The 17,403-nt window shown below is 39.1% G+C and overlaps 1 protein-coding gene across 1 annotated transcript; it reads right to left on the bottom strand.

Annotated features, from left to right (window-relative positions):
• Positions 1–319: 319 nt before the first annotated feature.
• Positions 320–10,198, bottom strand: cbln4 (cerebellin 4 precursor). The gene is made up of 4 exons (XM_074681608.1): positions 9,897–10,198; positions 9,390–9,778; positions 8,068–8,184; positions 320–3,024 (listed from the first exon to the last, which is right to left on the bottom strand). The coding sequence occupies exons 2-4, from the start codon at positions 9,654–9,656 to the stop codon at positions 2,827–2,829; spliced, it is 582 nt and encodes a 193-aa protein (XP_074537709.1). The 5' UTR covers positions 9,657–9,778; positions 9,897–10,198; the 3' UTR covers positions 320–2,826.
• Positions 10,199–17,403: the final 7,205 nt, after the last annotated feature.

Genomic DNA, 17,403 nt, shown 5'->3' with positions numbered 1-17,403 from the left:
GTCTGTAAGCTCTTACTACGCAGACTAGTTTTTGACGCCAAGTGCTTATGAATACACAGCTACGCAGTGCTACACGGTCATCAGCATCGCCCACTTTGTCTCAAGTTGCATCATAGTGTAGATCAGGGGTCTCAAACTCGTGCCATGGAGGGCCAAGAGGCTGCAGGTTTTCTTTCCAACCAAGAACTCCACCAGCTGATTTCACTGATTAGTCCCTGTGCTTTGCTAGAAGGTGGTGACGTCAGCTGGTGGAGTTTTCGGTTGGAAATAAAAACCTGCAGCCTCTTGGCCCTCCATGGCACGAGTGTGAGATCCCTGGTGTAGATTGTTTGTTTCAATCAAAATGTCTATTTTAATTGTCTGTACTGTTTTCACATGAATATAAAGTATAATACATGTATTCGGATAGCTATGTTGAGATTTAGGGGGTAACTCAAGGACTGCCTGTACAGGACTCTGGAGAGAGAGCTACGAAACTGGGGCAAGTAAGAAAATAATTCACAGATTCGGCTTTACCTGATCAGTAACTCATCAATGGATCATTCTGTGATCACAGCAAAGTAATCTGAGAGCTACAGATGTAGTTTCATTAAATCAAACCGTCCTCAGTTCTGGGGAACTTGCATTGTCCTCTATGCAGAGCCGGACCTTGGTCAAATTTAACATCTACAAATTGCAGCACATAAAAAAATATGATACAGAGAGGAAAAGTGTAGCATCATCAGAATCATTTTACATATTAGATCTTAGGTTTTCACTCTACATTTCTTAGATCTTCTGATAGCCTACCAAGCAGTCAGGTTTAGATCAGTACGGTTTGCTTTGGGTTGGATCGGTTGAGCCTGGTCATGTTTGCGTTTCTTCAGCCAACACTGCCCCCTTGTGGTAGATGGTGTGTAAGCCAGTTGCTGATAGCCGCATCAGTTACATACTAGTGTGGAAGGGTCCCAAAAAGTGGGAGGGGCTTGTCTCAGTTATTTTGGGACATGATTTAAAAAAATAAAAAAATAAAAAAAAGTCCTAAATTAGCAGGAATAAAGTCAAAATTCATATTGTTATACATATAATAGAAATATATTAAGCTATAAGAAAAATATAAATATGAAAAACTAGATTCACATGCTAATCAGGATTTTTGGTTTACCAACGTTGTTTTTTTCTTTTTGATTTATTTAAATTCTTCATTTTAGTCTTTGTTTTTGAGCTGGGTTGGAAAATGAGTTACCACTTTTCTCCAGCAGAGGGCGATATGTTTTTCTTTTAGTAACATGATGTCAGATGGCCTGAATTTATCCGAAAAATATGTCTCCTGAAATAGTCTATAGACATTCACATCATCATCATCTATTAACTTTTTTTACATGGTCTGGTGTCAAAGAAAACGCAAACTTAAAATCACAAAAGTTTGGAAATATCAAAGATTTTTAATTCAAATCAAATAGTTAAGTTAATTTACGAGATTAATCTTGTAAATTTAAGAAAAAAGTCCTAATTCACGAGAATAAAGTTATTATTTTGGTCCAAATCTGGGCTATCAGGAGAGCAGCGATGGCCTGGCTCGTCTCAATTGTTTTGGGATCTGTCCCAGGATTAGTCAGCGGAAACACTTCAAAATGCTTGCCGTTCAAAGAGGAACTAAACTGAACCACTTGGTGGAAACAGGGCTTAAAATTCTGAGTTTGTTCTTGTAAATTTGTGACTTTTATTCTCCATCATTTATGAGATTTAATCTAGTAAATAAATGAGATTAATCTCATGTTTTTTTTTCTTTAACGTGGCCCTAATCCTCCGTTGTACGACCCATCCTTACAACAGGTAAATGAATGAAACAAGATTTAAGTTGTAAAATTATAAGAAAAGTAGTAAAGACACCAAAATAGACTCACTAACTGTTCAATAACTAAGACTGAAGTCTTAATTTTTCAAATATATGTATATTTTTGATCATTGTTTTTTTATATTTGTACATTTATGATTTTCATATCAAAAATTTAAGGCTGTACTCTGAAAATCTACATTTACATCGTCTCTTGCTGACTGTTTTGGCCTCCTCATTTCTCCTGTTGTCTTGGATTTTCTTGCCTGATTTCATTTCTTCGTGATCACATTTGGCACGTTGTTGAAACGGTTTGGAGGGTTCTTGTTTTTGATTTGAGGAGCAGGGTCACTGTGCAGGTGCAGCTCGAAGGTGAAAGGAGTCAGGGGTTTTTCAGTATCAGAAACACTGATGGTTTGATTCGTGCTCGCTAATTTAATCCCTAATTATAATTAAGATTTAAGGTAATTTGTTCCATCAAACAACTCCCACAAACACGCTTTTCTTATCAGTGACCTCCATCACTTTCATCCCTTTTATTCGACCAGCTCTCGGCCTCCAGAGAAGACATCCCCCTTTTATGTAGCGTTGAAAATACTTCATTGATGACAAGTCACACAAATAACACAAGCATTTATAGATTACACCCAAAAGGCAGATGTACTTGAATGCAACAGCCGTCATGAAAAAGTCAGAGCTCATTCCAGCCGGTGGAGCTTTGAAAAGTATTTCTGGGATGTGTTGGTGTTCCTCTCTGAAGCTCTTTGAGTGACAGGAACGTACAGTAGCGATCAGAAGTCTCTTTCATCTGGACGGGGGCCTCGGCGCTCCCAGAAATGTGATGATTTCCAAAGTCTTATTATCCGTTCTTCATCTATAATTTCTCAAGCACTCACCAAGATCCACCAGACGCAGCAGCAATGTTTGGATTATACAGTGACAACACATTATGAAGAAGTCAGTAAGCGTACAATCTTCTCTTTTTTTTTTTTCTTTTCTCTTTTTTTTCTTTACAGTGGGAACACAAGAAAGCCAGAAAATGTTGAGTACTGCCATCCACCCACCAGGTTTCCCTTCTCCAGCTTCAGGTAAACTTTGTCCTCTTTTTCTAGATAAAGCAAAACTCCATTGGTGGCTGCCTCGCGAGTTACATCTTTATCACCCGCAAAGGCGGAGATGACGGGTTTCCCGTTCAACATCAAGTTCACCTGGAACACAGAAAGCACAATTAGTGGGGAGAAGAGACAAAGAGGAGTTTAAATATGTGTAAGTGCTGCTTTTCAACACCTTGACTTGAGGGAAATAAGAAAAATGTTGCAATCCACTACAGCTAAGACTTCAAAGGAGCTCACTGTCAGTCAGATAAAAATCCAAAGGGTTGAGAGTTCAGTCAACTTAACACGACATAATACTTTTTATTCAATTATTCTGGCTGTCGACAAACTCCAAAACCCTCTTCTCCTCTTTGAGTCTTTTAATCTGAATGGATCCTGCTTTTTTAAACAGCCGTGACTAAAGAGTCATGTTCAGACTTTATTGACGTCTGCACGCAAAAATCAAAACCCTTCAAACTCATAACTTTCTCTGGAGTGTGATAAAAAAGCTTTATTTAGAAATATTACAAGCAAAGAAATACACATGTCAAACTGTACATCCAGGCCTCACAGTGCAGATTATAAACTGGTGGTAACAGAGCTTAAATAGTTGACTTGTGAGAACGACAGCCAATCACGTGGCACGATTTTGGGCTGGACAGTTAGAGTTTTAAGAGGGCTGTAGGGTGTCATTTTAGGTTAACTAGACAGATTGTCATATTATCACATATTTGTTTTCCCCTACTTAGGCCTTGCACCAATCCAATCCTGGTATCGAGTATCGGCGCCATTCCAGCCCCTCAAAGCTGGATCAGGTATGGGTGGAAAAGGATCAGTCCAAACTTGACACTAAGACTAAACTATGATTTAGTCCACAAGGTATAAAACTTAACAATCATATAGACATTTGTCTTTTACTCAAAACATTATTGGTGTTATCCTACAGTAGAGCATGCAGGTTATTGTTTAACACTGGTATCGGATCAGGATCGGTATCGGTCGATAACCAAAGCCCAGGTATCGTAACGGGACCAGGAAAGTTGGACCGGTGCATCCCTAGTTTCTACTTATCAGTCCCATTCGGATCCGTTCAGTTTGATCAGGGTCAGATCGGTTAAGCCTGGTCCTGTTTGTGTTTCCACAACCAACCATGCCTTTGTGTGGTAGGCGGCGTGTAAACCAGATGCCAATAGCAGCAACAATTACACAATAGCGTGACGCCATAGCAGTGCTACGCAAGGAACCTCGCTAACAAATCCAACAAAGAAGAAAAACTTTGAACAGAAAACAAAGAGCAACAATGGAAGACATCCAGCATTTCATCTTCTTTGTGACTGGCATGTAGCGCTTTGATACAAAGAACAATCAAGCTTTGTTTCAGAGAAGCGCTGAGTGATGATTCTTTCAACCAATCGATGATCTGCAGTGTTGTCGCTCCATCTTATGGGACCAGATCTGTTTAGTGGAACCCAACGGAAAGGTCCCAAAAAGTGGGAGGTTATTTGGGTATCTGTTCCAGGATTAGTCAGTGGAAACGCCACAAAATGCTTGCTGTACTGATACGGACTGAACTGAACTGCTTGGTGGAATGACAATTTGTTTCCTGACAGTGTTGAAAATGATGATGACCCAGTACTTTTTTATACTCTGGATCTTAGTATCCAGAATATCGCCAGGATCTGGATTGTACTTTAACATCCATCAGAAATTATAGTGACCTTGTTGTGTATTGTTTTGCAAAGCAATCCGACCATTTATGGTGGAGTTGTATACACAAATGGTGAAAACGGCCCTATCTCACAATGATAAAGAATCCTTTAAAAAAGTCCTGGTTCCAGACAGTGATCCAGATCACCTCCAAAATTTAATCACTTCTTCCCTATCACATTTTGAACATTTCCTGAAAATTTCATCAAGATCTGTTTGTTTGTTGCGATACAGTGCCCCCTGCAGTGTGAGAATGGTAAATGGTCACCAACAGATGCCACATAGTTTTATGATTGTTTTCTATTTATTTTTTTTAAAAACGTTCCTTTGTTAAAAAAGTGCATTTTCCTATCAACTTTTAATCTTTTTTATATTATTTTATTAATGTCTGTGTGGTTGTGTTTGTGCTGCTTTTATTGGTTTTATGAAAGTAACTTTTTTTAATTTCAAAGTTTTTTTTTTCCATTTTCACAGAAATATTATTACAAGTGCATTAAAAATTGGAGTATGAAACATTTAATACCAGGAAATAATTCCTATTTTTGAAAAATGTTACTTGGAAAATCATGGTGCACATCACTTTTGGCTGAATTTTCATCACATAGAAGCAGGTTAATCCTTAAAAAGACACAAATTTGGATGCAGGTATGGCCAAACAGTTTAGGTCGGCCCCATGAGGTCAGCCCTGAAACGGGCCCTCCACCCTCACACTGTTTCCTGCTCCATCCATTGCCCTGTCCTCTGATCGAAGGCATGAAAAGCCTAAACAAAAACTTGAAATAAAAAGGAAGAAGTTAAGCAGAATGTTGGGCTATTAGCATATAAAGTGCTTTGCTGTTCAGTATTTTATGTCTCATAAAATAGAGCTGGAGTTTGACAGTGGGGTCAGAGAGGAAGATGCTGTTTTATGTCATCTTGGACTGTGTCCACACCGGATTATATTCAGAGACTCATTCCAACAAAACACACCACCAAACACCACAGGAAGTCAATTCTGCCAGTGGTCACCAAACTCATCTCCCTCTGAGTGTCTCACACTCCGTCGTACAGCATACCCACCTGTCCTGTGACTCAGTTGTGCCCCTAAATATACAAATTTATACCAAAGTCTAACCCTTGACACATTTAGACCGGATGTAATATTTACGCCTTCAAGGCCGGATGTGTCAGGTAGGTCGTTTCAGACGGTGTCATCCATCCAAGCTGTCAGAAATCCTAACATCAACTAAAGAAAAAGTAACACAAACTTTCCCCTCCCTTCATGTCACATTTCATTATTCACATTTAAAAAAGATGACAGCACAGTCTGAAATGACCTACAGGTCATCAACCAACTTCCTGTTTTTGAACAAGGCTTTAAACGTGTTTATATCTGGCGACTGAAGTGGACGACTATTCAAAATTCATTTTCTCATAAATGAGCGCTCTCTGCTGCTCCACCCCTTTGAGGTTCACTCAGTGGTAAGTTGCTGTAACTACAGGTCAATTTTGACTCCAAGATCAGCCACACGTGTGGACCACTTGCCGACATATCCTGTCAATCCTTCTATTCCAAAACAACCCCAGAGGTCAATAAATATAAGATGATACACAGTAACATCTAAGTGACAGTATTATTCAACTATGTTCAAAAATGTTGTTTCATATTAGCAGTAAATTGTGATTGACCATAAGACCACTAGAGTGGACATCATGCAACACCAAGTATATTTTCAACACAAAATTAAAATGTACGGTGGCCCTGAGAGCTCACAGTGCTGCGTCTTAAGAAAACAAATGCAAAAAGACAAAACACAAGCAAATTAAGAAAAAATGTTCATCAATTTGACAACACAGGCACAGCATTTAGAAAACCGCTGCAAATACCACAACACAACACAACACATAAGAAAATTGTGCTGCAGAAACACCACAACATAAAGGAAGTGTTTCCAGAGGACACTTAAAAGTGATGCACATGTCCCGACATGTTTGTTGTTGACACAGATCTTCGGTCACAGCTTTACTATGGTTTTCTTTCCGTCACTTGTGTAGTATGAATGAGATTAAAGTGTTTTTGATTTATTTGACATTGTAATCAGATATTAGCTCTGACTGAAAATCTGTGTCAAAAACAAGCGTGCTGGGACATGTGCATCACTTTTAAGTGTCCTCTGCAAACACTTCTGGTGTGTTGCAGTGTATTTGCCGTGCTTTTTCTAAATGCTGCCAAATTGATGTATATTTTTCTTAATTTGTTTGTGTTTTGTCTTTTTGCATGTGTTTTCTTAAGTTGCAGCGTGGTGAGCTCTCAGGGCTACCGTAGAAACTTGATAATACAGGATTAATAAGTAAAAAATTATTATGGAGTTACAAAAAACAACATAAAAAATTATTTCAATTTTTTTTGATGTTGAATGTTCAGGTGCATGTCGTCTAGGGATGGGTATCTTTTACATTTGAAACAATATGGTTCCAAGGCCTGGTACCTGTCAATCGGTACTGGTACTCAATGGTACCAATTTTTGGTACTTTTTGTGTTTTTTTTGTTGGTAAAAAATATCAATTTGTTCAACAAAAGAATATATTAAAAAATTCAATTTAACATATCTATTCTTCAATATATAACCTTGCAATGCTGTGTTCATGTCCAGCATGGAAAATCGCCTACCCTTCTACTCTCTCACAGTCACAAGGATGCATTTAGGTACCTCAACATGGTACCTTTTGATTTTCTGTGAATCGGTACCCAGTACTTCTGACGGAATTCGGTTGGTACCTATAAAAGTACCTAATTCGGTACCCATCCCCAATGATGTCCACTGGAATGGACATGTCTGTAATCTAATTTTAATATATATATATATATATATATATATATATATATATATATATATATATATATATATATATATATATATATATATATATATATATATTTATTTATTTATTTTTTTCCAATATTGAAAACACTTTTGCATGCCCTAAGAAAAATAAAAGACACTTTGAGAAAAAATCCTTGACACAGGCTTTCATAGAGTTAACATGAAAGCTAATGGGAATAACTTGGCCTTTGGACTTAGCCTCTAGTGGACACTCACGGAAGTGCAACAAAAGTTGCTGCACAGTTTGGCCATGGACTATTTTACACCTAAAGCTTTTAACTTCTTTCTGACATATTACTTATCTCTTATATATATATTTATTTCAGATAAACCATAGCCACTGAATTTCCCTGAGGTTGATTAAAGTATTTCTGATTCTGACTCCCACTCTGAATAATTAATCCCTTGCCTCTTTAAGTTATTAAAGCAGGGCTTGGTTGTACTGCTTAGTTATTCAACTTGAGGTGTACAGTAAGTTACAGCCCCTCCCCACAGCAGTCATTTACATTCAGTCCCTAAAGAAGACCTCTGGTCCCTTTGTAACACTAACAACAGTCTTACAACAGAAACAATTACACAACAGTACCTGTATGGTCTGGCTCTGATAGACTTTAATGACGTGGAAGTTAAAACTGTAGACTCCTTTCCTCGGGGACAAAAATACCGACTCAAACGTGAAGTAGTTTCCTATATTCACCAGAACCTACGGGACAGAAACAAACACACACACGTTATAGAAAAGGTTTCACATCAGCAGCTCCCACAAAGACGTTCCATGGGAGGCAGCTTAAGGATTAAATATGTAAATATTAAATCAGTAATACACACAGGAATCAGTGTTGTGGCTCGCAGACTCGGCCCTGCTCTGACACAAAGTGAGTGTGACACACTTCAAAAATTATTTCATTCAACCTCCATCTCTGAGGGCCTCGCCCAACATTTTAACTTTTAACCCTTTGTTCCCCTGCACCTTTAGGATAACCTTACAGTCGTCCAAGTGATGATGAATAAATAAGTTTTCCATCTTTTGCTCTCTTAAAACGATCCACCCTGGATGTGTCATCCTGAACAGCACTTAAATCTGTCTCATGAGTGTCACTAAAAGGTTTAGAGCACCCTATATTCAAATTAGACATCCAGTATTTATCCACAGAGCTGTAAAAAATTTAACTTCTGCGGGGAATGATTAATGGAGGGGGCAGGAGTTGCTCTCAGCATCTGCAGAGTTGAGTCCCACCTGTTCAGAGACACCTCTGCAGGCTGGAACAGGACCTTTTTGACTAATGTTGCTTTCATAGCAACAGCGTGCGCGTGATCCACACCAATCAGCTCACTTCTCAGAGTGTTATGACAGGAAAAGATCAGGTTATGTAATTCAAATGAGAGGGCAGCAGATCAGAGGGCTGGATTGTTGAGTTACACACACCTTACACTGCCCACTGCTGTATGACTAATCACATTCTGCTTGTTTGTGTGTTCGTTTGGGTGCACACATGCAAGGTGAGGGGTGCGCGCGTGCACCGGGCGTGTGCGCAAGCGTTGTGGGGTAGCTTGAGGCAATGTGGTGGATGCGTGTGTGTGTGTGTGTGTGTGTGCAGGGGGGCTCTGCATGGTGCCTGCTCCGAAACATAATCCAGTCACTTCCCGGCTCTCCTGCGCGTGATGTGTGCACTTTTACAGCAGCTGCATGCCAGCTGCAACTAGCCTCAAACTAAACTCTGGGGTGCAGGTTCACTTAGTGACACTTTGATATTCTGCAGCACGGATACAAAGTGAGCATAACGAGATTTGTGGAGAAACAAACAAAGGGGCATGTCACTGAAAGGATTGAGAGTCTGGGTTTGGCGCGGTGAGAGAATAAAGTGCAGTTTAGCGCAAATTCTAACACTTTTCATGCGTGGTGTTCACCTGATCGAAGTAGATTATTCTCGTTTTGTTGCTCATCTCCGACGGCTCGTGGTTGTTGCTCCGGACTGCAGAGAAAGCCACCTTGGAGTTGGCGGCGCGCACGGAGATGCCGAGCGGAGAGGACGAAGCCTTCCAGTCCGTGGCCGGGTTCGAGTCGCACACCACGAGGCATTTCCCCTCCAGGACGATGGGCTCCGTGTCATTCTGAGCTCTCCCCACCTCAGACATGACAGCCCAGCTTAGCACCAATATGAAGGAGTTCACCATGATTCTTCTTCCCTCTCTTTTTTTCTCTCAGCGCAGATCCCAAAAAAAGAGAAACCGTCTCCTGCACCACACAAGTTTCCGAGCCCCTCCGCTGCTCTCCCCCGCCGCAGACGCGTCAGACGCTGTAGGGAAAAAAAAAATCTTAATTCATCCAAATATTTTCCATATCCGTGTGTGGGAAAAGAAAAAAAGAATCCAAGTTGAATCTTCTCTCCTTTTGCAGACAAACTCAAAAATCACCGTCTCATTTTCGGGTTCAGGAAAAGCGACACAAAGTACACAGCGCTGGACGTTTCCGAGGAGACTGTTCCAATCTGAGAGGCGAATCAGTCGATAAATCGTCCATAGCCCTCACTCCCACTCCGAATAACGCGTCTGACAGCAGCTGTTCCCCGCAGTGATGTGCGGCGTGAGTGCGCGCAAAGCCATCCACTTTACGCACGCACATGTGGTGGAAGTTATAATTAACGGGCCCTGCGTAATTTGCAGAAAGCTTATATTTCTCTATCTCGCTTTAGGATAACCTCCAATTTAAATATACATTCTGTAATTGGCTTTGGTAATCACAGTGGAGATATGCAGTACATGTAGGGTTATGTCATTTTCCCGGATCTGGGAGGAAATCCATAAAATAATTATCTCCAAACATATTTCTGATGCTTGTTCAGATGTAGAAGTGCAGAGCTGGAAAAAGCTCTCTGAGGGGGAGTTTCTTTTTTTTTTTCTGACAGGGCTTCCTGTCCACTCCGGCTTTAGGTTTAATACAGTGACTCATTCTTATCTCATTGCACAGGTGGGCTGAAATCTTTCACTTTGAATTCCACAGAAATCAGAGATGGGACCTTTAGTCCTTTCATGTCTGTCTTTGTGACGTCATGAGGAGGATTATTAAAAGAAAAAAAGAAAAAAAAAAGAGCTTCCTGCTCTGAAGACACACTCCTCACCTTCATGTTCATTACTGTCACCTGATATTTCTCTATTGATCCAGAAAAGATGAAAATCCAATGTGGACATGTGTCACTTTCACTTCATTCTCTTACATCTTTGGTGCAAATGCATTTATCTCCCAGAATCCTCTGCTGCACCTGTCTGTCACCTGCATTGCATCAACAAGTCATTCAACACGTTCGCTGACAATATTGACAAGAGATTGGAGCACATCACTTCTGTCCTTGTGTCACTGCGGGCCCCAAACAAACAGCCGATCAATGGGACGTCCTTCCTCTGACTTACAGAAAAGCTGCACGATCCGGCGCCTTCACTTTTTAACCCAAAGTATCATCAGAAGGAGACGGCGCAGTTTAATTTACATTTAAAGTGCTTAATTGGAAAATAAGGACATCACATACTCTTTTAAAGAGCTCCATAAATTCCTCATAATGTGCATTTGCAGGGATAAAATATGTAATTTCAGGACTGGTGTCGACTAAAACAGAAGCAGGTGTTTAATTCGCTTCCCTTCAAGTAATTAATTTGAATTAATTTCCGAGAAGATTCCTTATCGGAGCATTTCAGGTCAGCTAAACATGCTAATGTGTTAAAATCCTCTAAAGGCAAGCTTACAGTTTGAGCCCCGCATCGTTCATTTACATTTGTCTGGAAGTCAGCGACTGCTTTGGAAGTCAAAAAGCAACAAAAGTGAAATTAATGGATTTTCTGGCAACTATTATTCATGTTTTTAATATTAAAGGAGTTTTTTATTAGTTCAGGTTACAAACTTCTTTCTTAAACTTTTCCGTTTAGAGATTTAATTCTGAAAAAACGCAGCAAAACAGTTTAAAGGGGCTGTGAGGAGTTTGAAAGTGATCTTGAAAAAGTCTTCCTTCTAGTTATATGCCTGATCATAATCCACATTTTAGAATGAGATTATCAGCGCTAATATTGCTGGTTACTGGTTATTATAAACTGCTACTTCTTAGCTTCCAGTGTCACGATTTCTGTGATTGATTTTGTAGTGATGGTGGATACTGGAGCCTAACTGTCAGACAGAAAAAGGACAGAAGAGCAGAAGAAAGATAAACAGGAGAGAGATAGAGCCCAAGCTAAAGGCTAATTAGCCTTTAGCTTGGGCTGTATCACTCTTTAACACAGGGGCTAAACTGTTTGTGATAATGTTGATTCCAACCCACAGTCAGCAGTTATTCTACAGTGAAAACGCACTTGGTGCAGGTGTGTGGAGCTAAATGCTAGTCCAGGATAGCAGCTCAGCATGAGACAGAAAATGGACTGAGAGGGACTTTCCCAACATCAGTTTTATTTTACAAAAAACTTAACATGTAGCCAGGTCTCCACTGTAACAAGTTATCTCTTCATACATGAAGAATTGAACTGCACGTTCTAACCTCCACCAACATGTCATGGCTGAAAAACTTGGTTGGTCAGGAACATAGGTCAGGAACACCGTCTCTGATCATACATGTAGAACACAATAAAACAAAAGAGAAGAGGCCCCTCCTAGTGGTCTCTCTTGGTACTGCCACAGTGCATTCATAATACAATAGGACTGTTACAAGTGGCCTGTTCAAACTTGAGAGTCTATCAATAAAATGAAGAGTGAGGTTACGTTAGCTCTGATTGATAGATGACTGGCAGGACATAGCTAACCAGGATTTACTAACGTTACACAATACAGGCATGTCTTAGCGCACCAGACTGCCAGCTGTGCGAAATATAAACAGCTACTAAACTACTTACAAACTGACAGTGTTTACTTGTTGTCACGTTAGCCTACAGATACGTTAGAGCTTACATATAGCCGGCTGCTACAATGTTTGCTTAATGTCACGTTTCAAACCGTAGCGCTACGTAACTGTACTGATTAATACCTCACCTTGGCAAGTTGTATCCAGTAAAAAGTTGTCTTGAACAAAGAAAATTTGTTTCAATATGATCTCCATTTAATTCCAAAACAAACACACGCCTCACTAAAAGTAATTTACAACAGTGTGCGGAGACTCCAGGCCACAAGGTGGCGACGGAGTGCAATCAAAACAGATCCTCCTCATAGCATCTTTAAACAAACACCGCAAATGACTTGAAAGATTAAAAACCAACAAGAAAAACATAAAAAAGAAACTAAACAAAAAAGGTGAGTTGAAAACAAAAATACTGTATAGTAGAGTAAGACAAGTCTTGTAAAACATAGGGATGGGTACCTTTCACATTTGAAACGATACGGTACCTGGTACCTGGCAATTGTTACCGGTGCTCAAAGATACAAATTTTCGGTACTTTTTTGTGTCTATGTGGTAAAAAAATATTAATTTGTTTGATAATGAAATTGATATTTTTTTCAATTCAACATATTTATTCTTCAATATATAACTCTGCAATGCTGTTGTTATGTCCAGCATGGAAAATCGACTACTCTTCCTCTCCCTCACAGTCACAAGGATGCATTCAGGTACCTAAACATGGTACCTTTTGGTTTTACGTGAATCAGTACCTGGTACTTTTGACGGAATTTGGTCGGTACCTTTAAAAGTACCTAATTCGGTACCCATACCTAGTTAAACAATTCATATGATTCCTCTTTTTTATCTTGACATATGTGGGCTACTGACTTCATGCGGTTGTCCTAAGAAGGAAATATGTCAAGGTCAGAAAACAAATCACGCTGGTCTTGTTACAGAAATTGCTACCTGTGTTGTCAGGGGAAAAAGAGAAAAGATTATGAAATGAATCAAAACTGTCATTGTAGCAACTCCAACAATCATTTCCAGGTATAGACTCCAGATAGATGATATCATCTTATTCTGAACACTGCAAATAATGAAATCTTATCAAGTGTTTTTGTCTTAGTTTCAGTGAAAAAGTGTCTTTTCAGACTAAATATGAGCCGCATTCACTAGACCAGTCCAGAAAAATGTCTTTTTTTAAAGTTATCTAAAGATGAAAATGACACCTGAACTGCTTGTAACAAGTAAAACAAAACTGTAAGTGGGGTAAGAAAAATGTACTTGTATTCAGACATTGTTCTAATCTTGACAAGCACATTTTTCAAACCTCACTGGCATAGTTTTTTTTTTACCTGTTACAAGCAATAAAACATTTGGTAAGATTTCAGTTTGCTTGTTTTTTTGCAGTGAAGCTACACAAACCAGCTCAGCTTTCTTAAATAATTGGACAGAATTAATGTTTGATTAATGTTTGTCAACTAAAATCTCTTCTTTTAGACATTTATTTATTTATTTATTTGTCTTGTTCTATCGTCTCATGTATCTTGGCTGCCTTGGATTATTACACATTTTCTGAATGAATATCTACTTTTTGTGGTGGTGGCAAGAATCGTCAGAACATCTGACAGACCTGGAAGTATTGACCTTTTCTTTGGCTCCAAATCCTGATCATAAAACATGCTGATGGCAACTCTGAGCAAATTCCAGACAAAGTGAGTCCTTCTGTTTTTCGTTAAAGTTATTTTCTTGACTTTTATGCTTTAAGTGGGGAGTGACAGGACGAAAAACAGGCCAAGCAATCCCAACAAGACCACTAAGCCAAATGCCCTCCAGTCCTTTTGTTTTTATCCTCTTTAAACTTAAAGACTTTCTTGGATGTTCAACAGATCTGTTCATTTTATTTTACAACTCAACCAAATTTGACTGATTTGAGGGGGCCAGTCCAAGGTTTTCAGAGGTTCGTCTTTTGATGTTGAAAAATGACCTAAATCTCCTAATGATGGCTCTCTTCTCTGGTTTATAGAGTAATGAGACAAAATTATAACTTTGTAGATGTATCTGTCATTTTATGGGTTTAAATGTCCTATTCAACAAAAATGACTGACACCAGAAACACTTTAATTCCTGTTCATGCTGAAACCCTCTGGTCTTGTCACAGAATTCGTTAAACTGTGTTGTGATGTTGTCAGGGGAAAAAGGAAAAAATAAAAAGAGTCTAACCATTGCAGCTACAATCATTTCCATCATTACCTGCTATGCTTTCAGTCTGTGCACATTTCATACTTATTTATTGGTTCTTTACTTTCTTCTTGTAGTTGAATTTCTCTTTGCATGTTTTTAATAGGTTACATTCATTAAATTAATTTATCTATAATTTTCCTTAATGTTGTTTTGTTTTCTCTATACGCTGTCTGTAATTCTGTAGATTTCCTCGTTGTGTGACAATTAGAGGATTACCCCAAACCCTTCTCTGTTTTTCTTGTCATCTTCTCATCTCTTCCTTTCATCTCTCTTCCTGTAATCACATCTTTTTATCTCGTCTCACTTCTCCACGAATCTCATCTCGTCATTTTCTCATATCTTCCTCTAATCTCATTTATTTATCTATTGTTCTCATCTCTTTTTCTCATCTTCCCTTGGATCTCGTCTCTTTATCCTTCGTGTCATCTCTTTTTCTCATCAATTCCTCTTATCTCATCTTATCTCTTTTCTTCTCATCCTGTTTTCTCATCCATTCCTCTCATCTCGTTTTCTCATCCATTCCTCTCATCTTATCTCATCTATTCCTCTCATTTTATCTCATCTCTTTTTCTCATCTATTCTTCTTATTTTATCTCTTCTTCTCATCTATTTCTCTCATCTTATCTCATCTCTTCTTCTCATTTCTTCTTTTTTCTAATCTCTTCCTTTCATCTGTTTGTGATTATTTTTAATTTGATCTCTTTAATTCTCTTCTTCTCATCTCTTATTCTTGTGTTTTCTCTTCTTTTCATATCTTATCCCCTCATCTCTGTTTTCCCTAAATCTCTCCTCTCATCTCTTCCTCTAGTCTCATCTTTCCTCAGCTCTTTCCTTTAAATCTCTTGTTCTCAATTATTCATCTAATCCAGTCTTATCTCTTTTCATCTATTTTTCTCATCTCCTTTCCTCATCTGTTTTTGTCTTGCCTTTTTTCTCTTCTTTTCATATCTCTTCCTCTTATCTCATCTCCTCATGTCATCTCAGCTCTCCTCACCTTTCCGCTCATCTTTTCTTCTCACCTTTTCCTTACATCTCTTATTGATTATCATTAGTTTCATCTCTTTAATTCTCTTCTACTCATCTCTTATCCTTATGTCTTCTCTTCTTTTCATATCTCATCCTCTAATCTTGTCTCCCCATCTCTGTTCTCCTCATTTCTCCTCTCATCTCTTCCTCTAGTCTCATCTTCCCTCCTCGTCTTCTTCTAATCTCTTCCTCTTATGTCATCCTTGCATCTCCTTTCTTCAAATCCCTTGTCATCATCTATTCCTCTATCTCTTCTCCCATCTCCTTTTCTCACCTATTTTTATCTTTTCTTTCTTCATTTCATATCTCTTTCTCTTATCTCATCTCTGTTCTCATCTCTCCTCTCCTCTCATCTCTTCCTTTTATCTCATCCTCTAATCTTCTTTTCTCACTATCTCCTTTTCTCATCTCCTCTTATTCTCATTTATTCTCATCCTTATCTGAAATGATGATGAGAATGTGATGCAGGCCTGCAACGTAAGATGTCCTAACATCCATAGAAATCCCTCACATGAGGGTTTCAAACTGTTCTGAAAAAAGTCCGAAGACAGGTGAGAATTTATAAAACATGTGAGGACAGGACAGGTGTGTAACAGTCTGAGTTTATTCAGAGACCCATCATTAGTCTGGCTTCATGACCAAAAACCTTCATCAGAAGAAAGAAACAAACATTTTTAAAGCAGAAGTCGACTCAGCTCAGAACGAGCAGATATCTGTTCTAAATCTCTTTGTCCTTGGATTCCTGACACAAAATAACGTGCTCTGACAAAAAAATGAATCACTGAATCCAAAAAAAGTGTTAAATTCCTGTGACTGATGACGGCTGCAATACGCAGATATTTAAGAGCAGGTTTTAAAAGTCACAGAGTCGTGAGAGTTGGATGTAAACGTGGATAAAAATCCAAAGGTTTGTTGTCCGTAAGAAACAGGATGTGTTTAAGAAGAGAGTCAAAGAATTTAAATTTGAGATAAAAAATAAAAACAACTGGGAGACAGATGGATCAACAGACTTTAGAAATGGAGCTTTAATTATTGTCATTGTAGAAGGAGCTTTTGTGCTATTAAACTAAAATAAGCCTGAATCCTGAAAAGCACATTTGCTGTTGGAGATTCATTTGCTTTCTCATTAAATCCACGCTTATGAATGCAGCCTTTTGATCTCCGCGACCGAACAACAACAAATCATTAGGTTACACCGCTGAAAGTGATGAAAAATGGAAGAATTTGAAGCAGCCAAAAACCAAACGAAGCTGAACGCTGACACAAACCAGGCTGTGCCAACACACGGTGGGCTGAGCAGTGTGTGTGTGTGTGTGTGTTTTTTTCTGAATAAACCTCGGGAACAGACAGACTGAGAGCACGCAGACAGTGCAGCTGGTCAGCAGCAGATTTCAGGTGGTGGCGTGCATGGAGAAACGGACATTAATTCAATCAGAAGCATTTGTATTCAGAGGATGGTGAAGTTAATGGAGAAATCATTTGATGAAGATTTGCATGGTGCAGCATGGTTTGAAACTGGAGTTTGTCACATTCATGTTCTCCTCAGTCAAATGTGACTTTCTGCTCTTTTTGGGCATCAATCCACGTGTGAGTGGAGGCATTCTGTGGATAACAACACCCCGACCTGAAAAGCTGCCACTTCGTGAGATTTGTGTCACCACCCGGCTCTGACAAATGGTACAGAGCCTAATGTTGTGCATGTCAATATGTTTCCATGGCAATGGAGTCTTCGGAGGCGAGAGGCGACGGCTTATAATGTGCCAAGAGGAACCTCCGGAGAAATCTTACAGGGGTGAAACTAT

Source organism: Halichoeres trimaculatus, unplaced genomic scaffold (assembly GCF_033239565.1).
Source record: "Halichoeres trimaculatus isolate MK-OKI-2021-1 unplaced genomic scaffold, fHalTri1.1 fHalTri1_scaffold_11, whole genome shotgun sequence".
NCBI lineage: Eukaryota > Metazoa > Chordata > Actinopteri > Labriformes > Labridae > Halichoeres > Halichoeres trimaculatus.
Note: the sequence above shows the minus strand (reverse complement) of the source record. Positions and strands in the feature narration are given on the sequence as shown.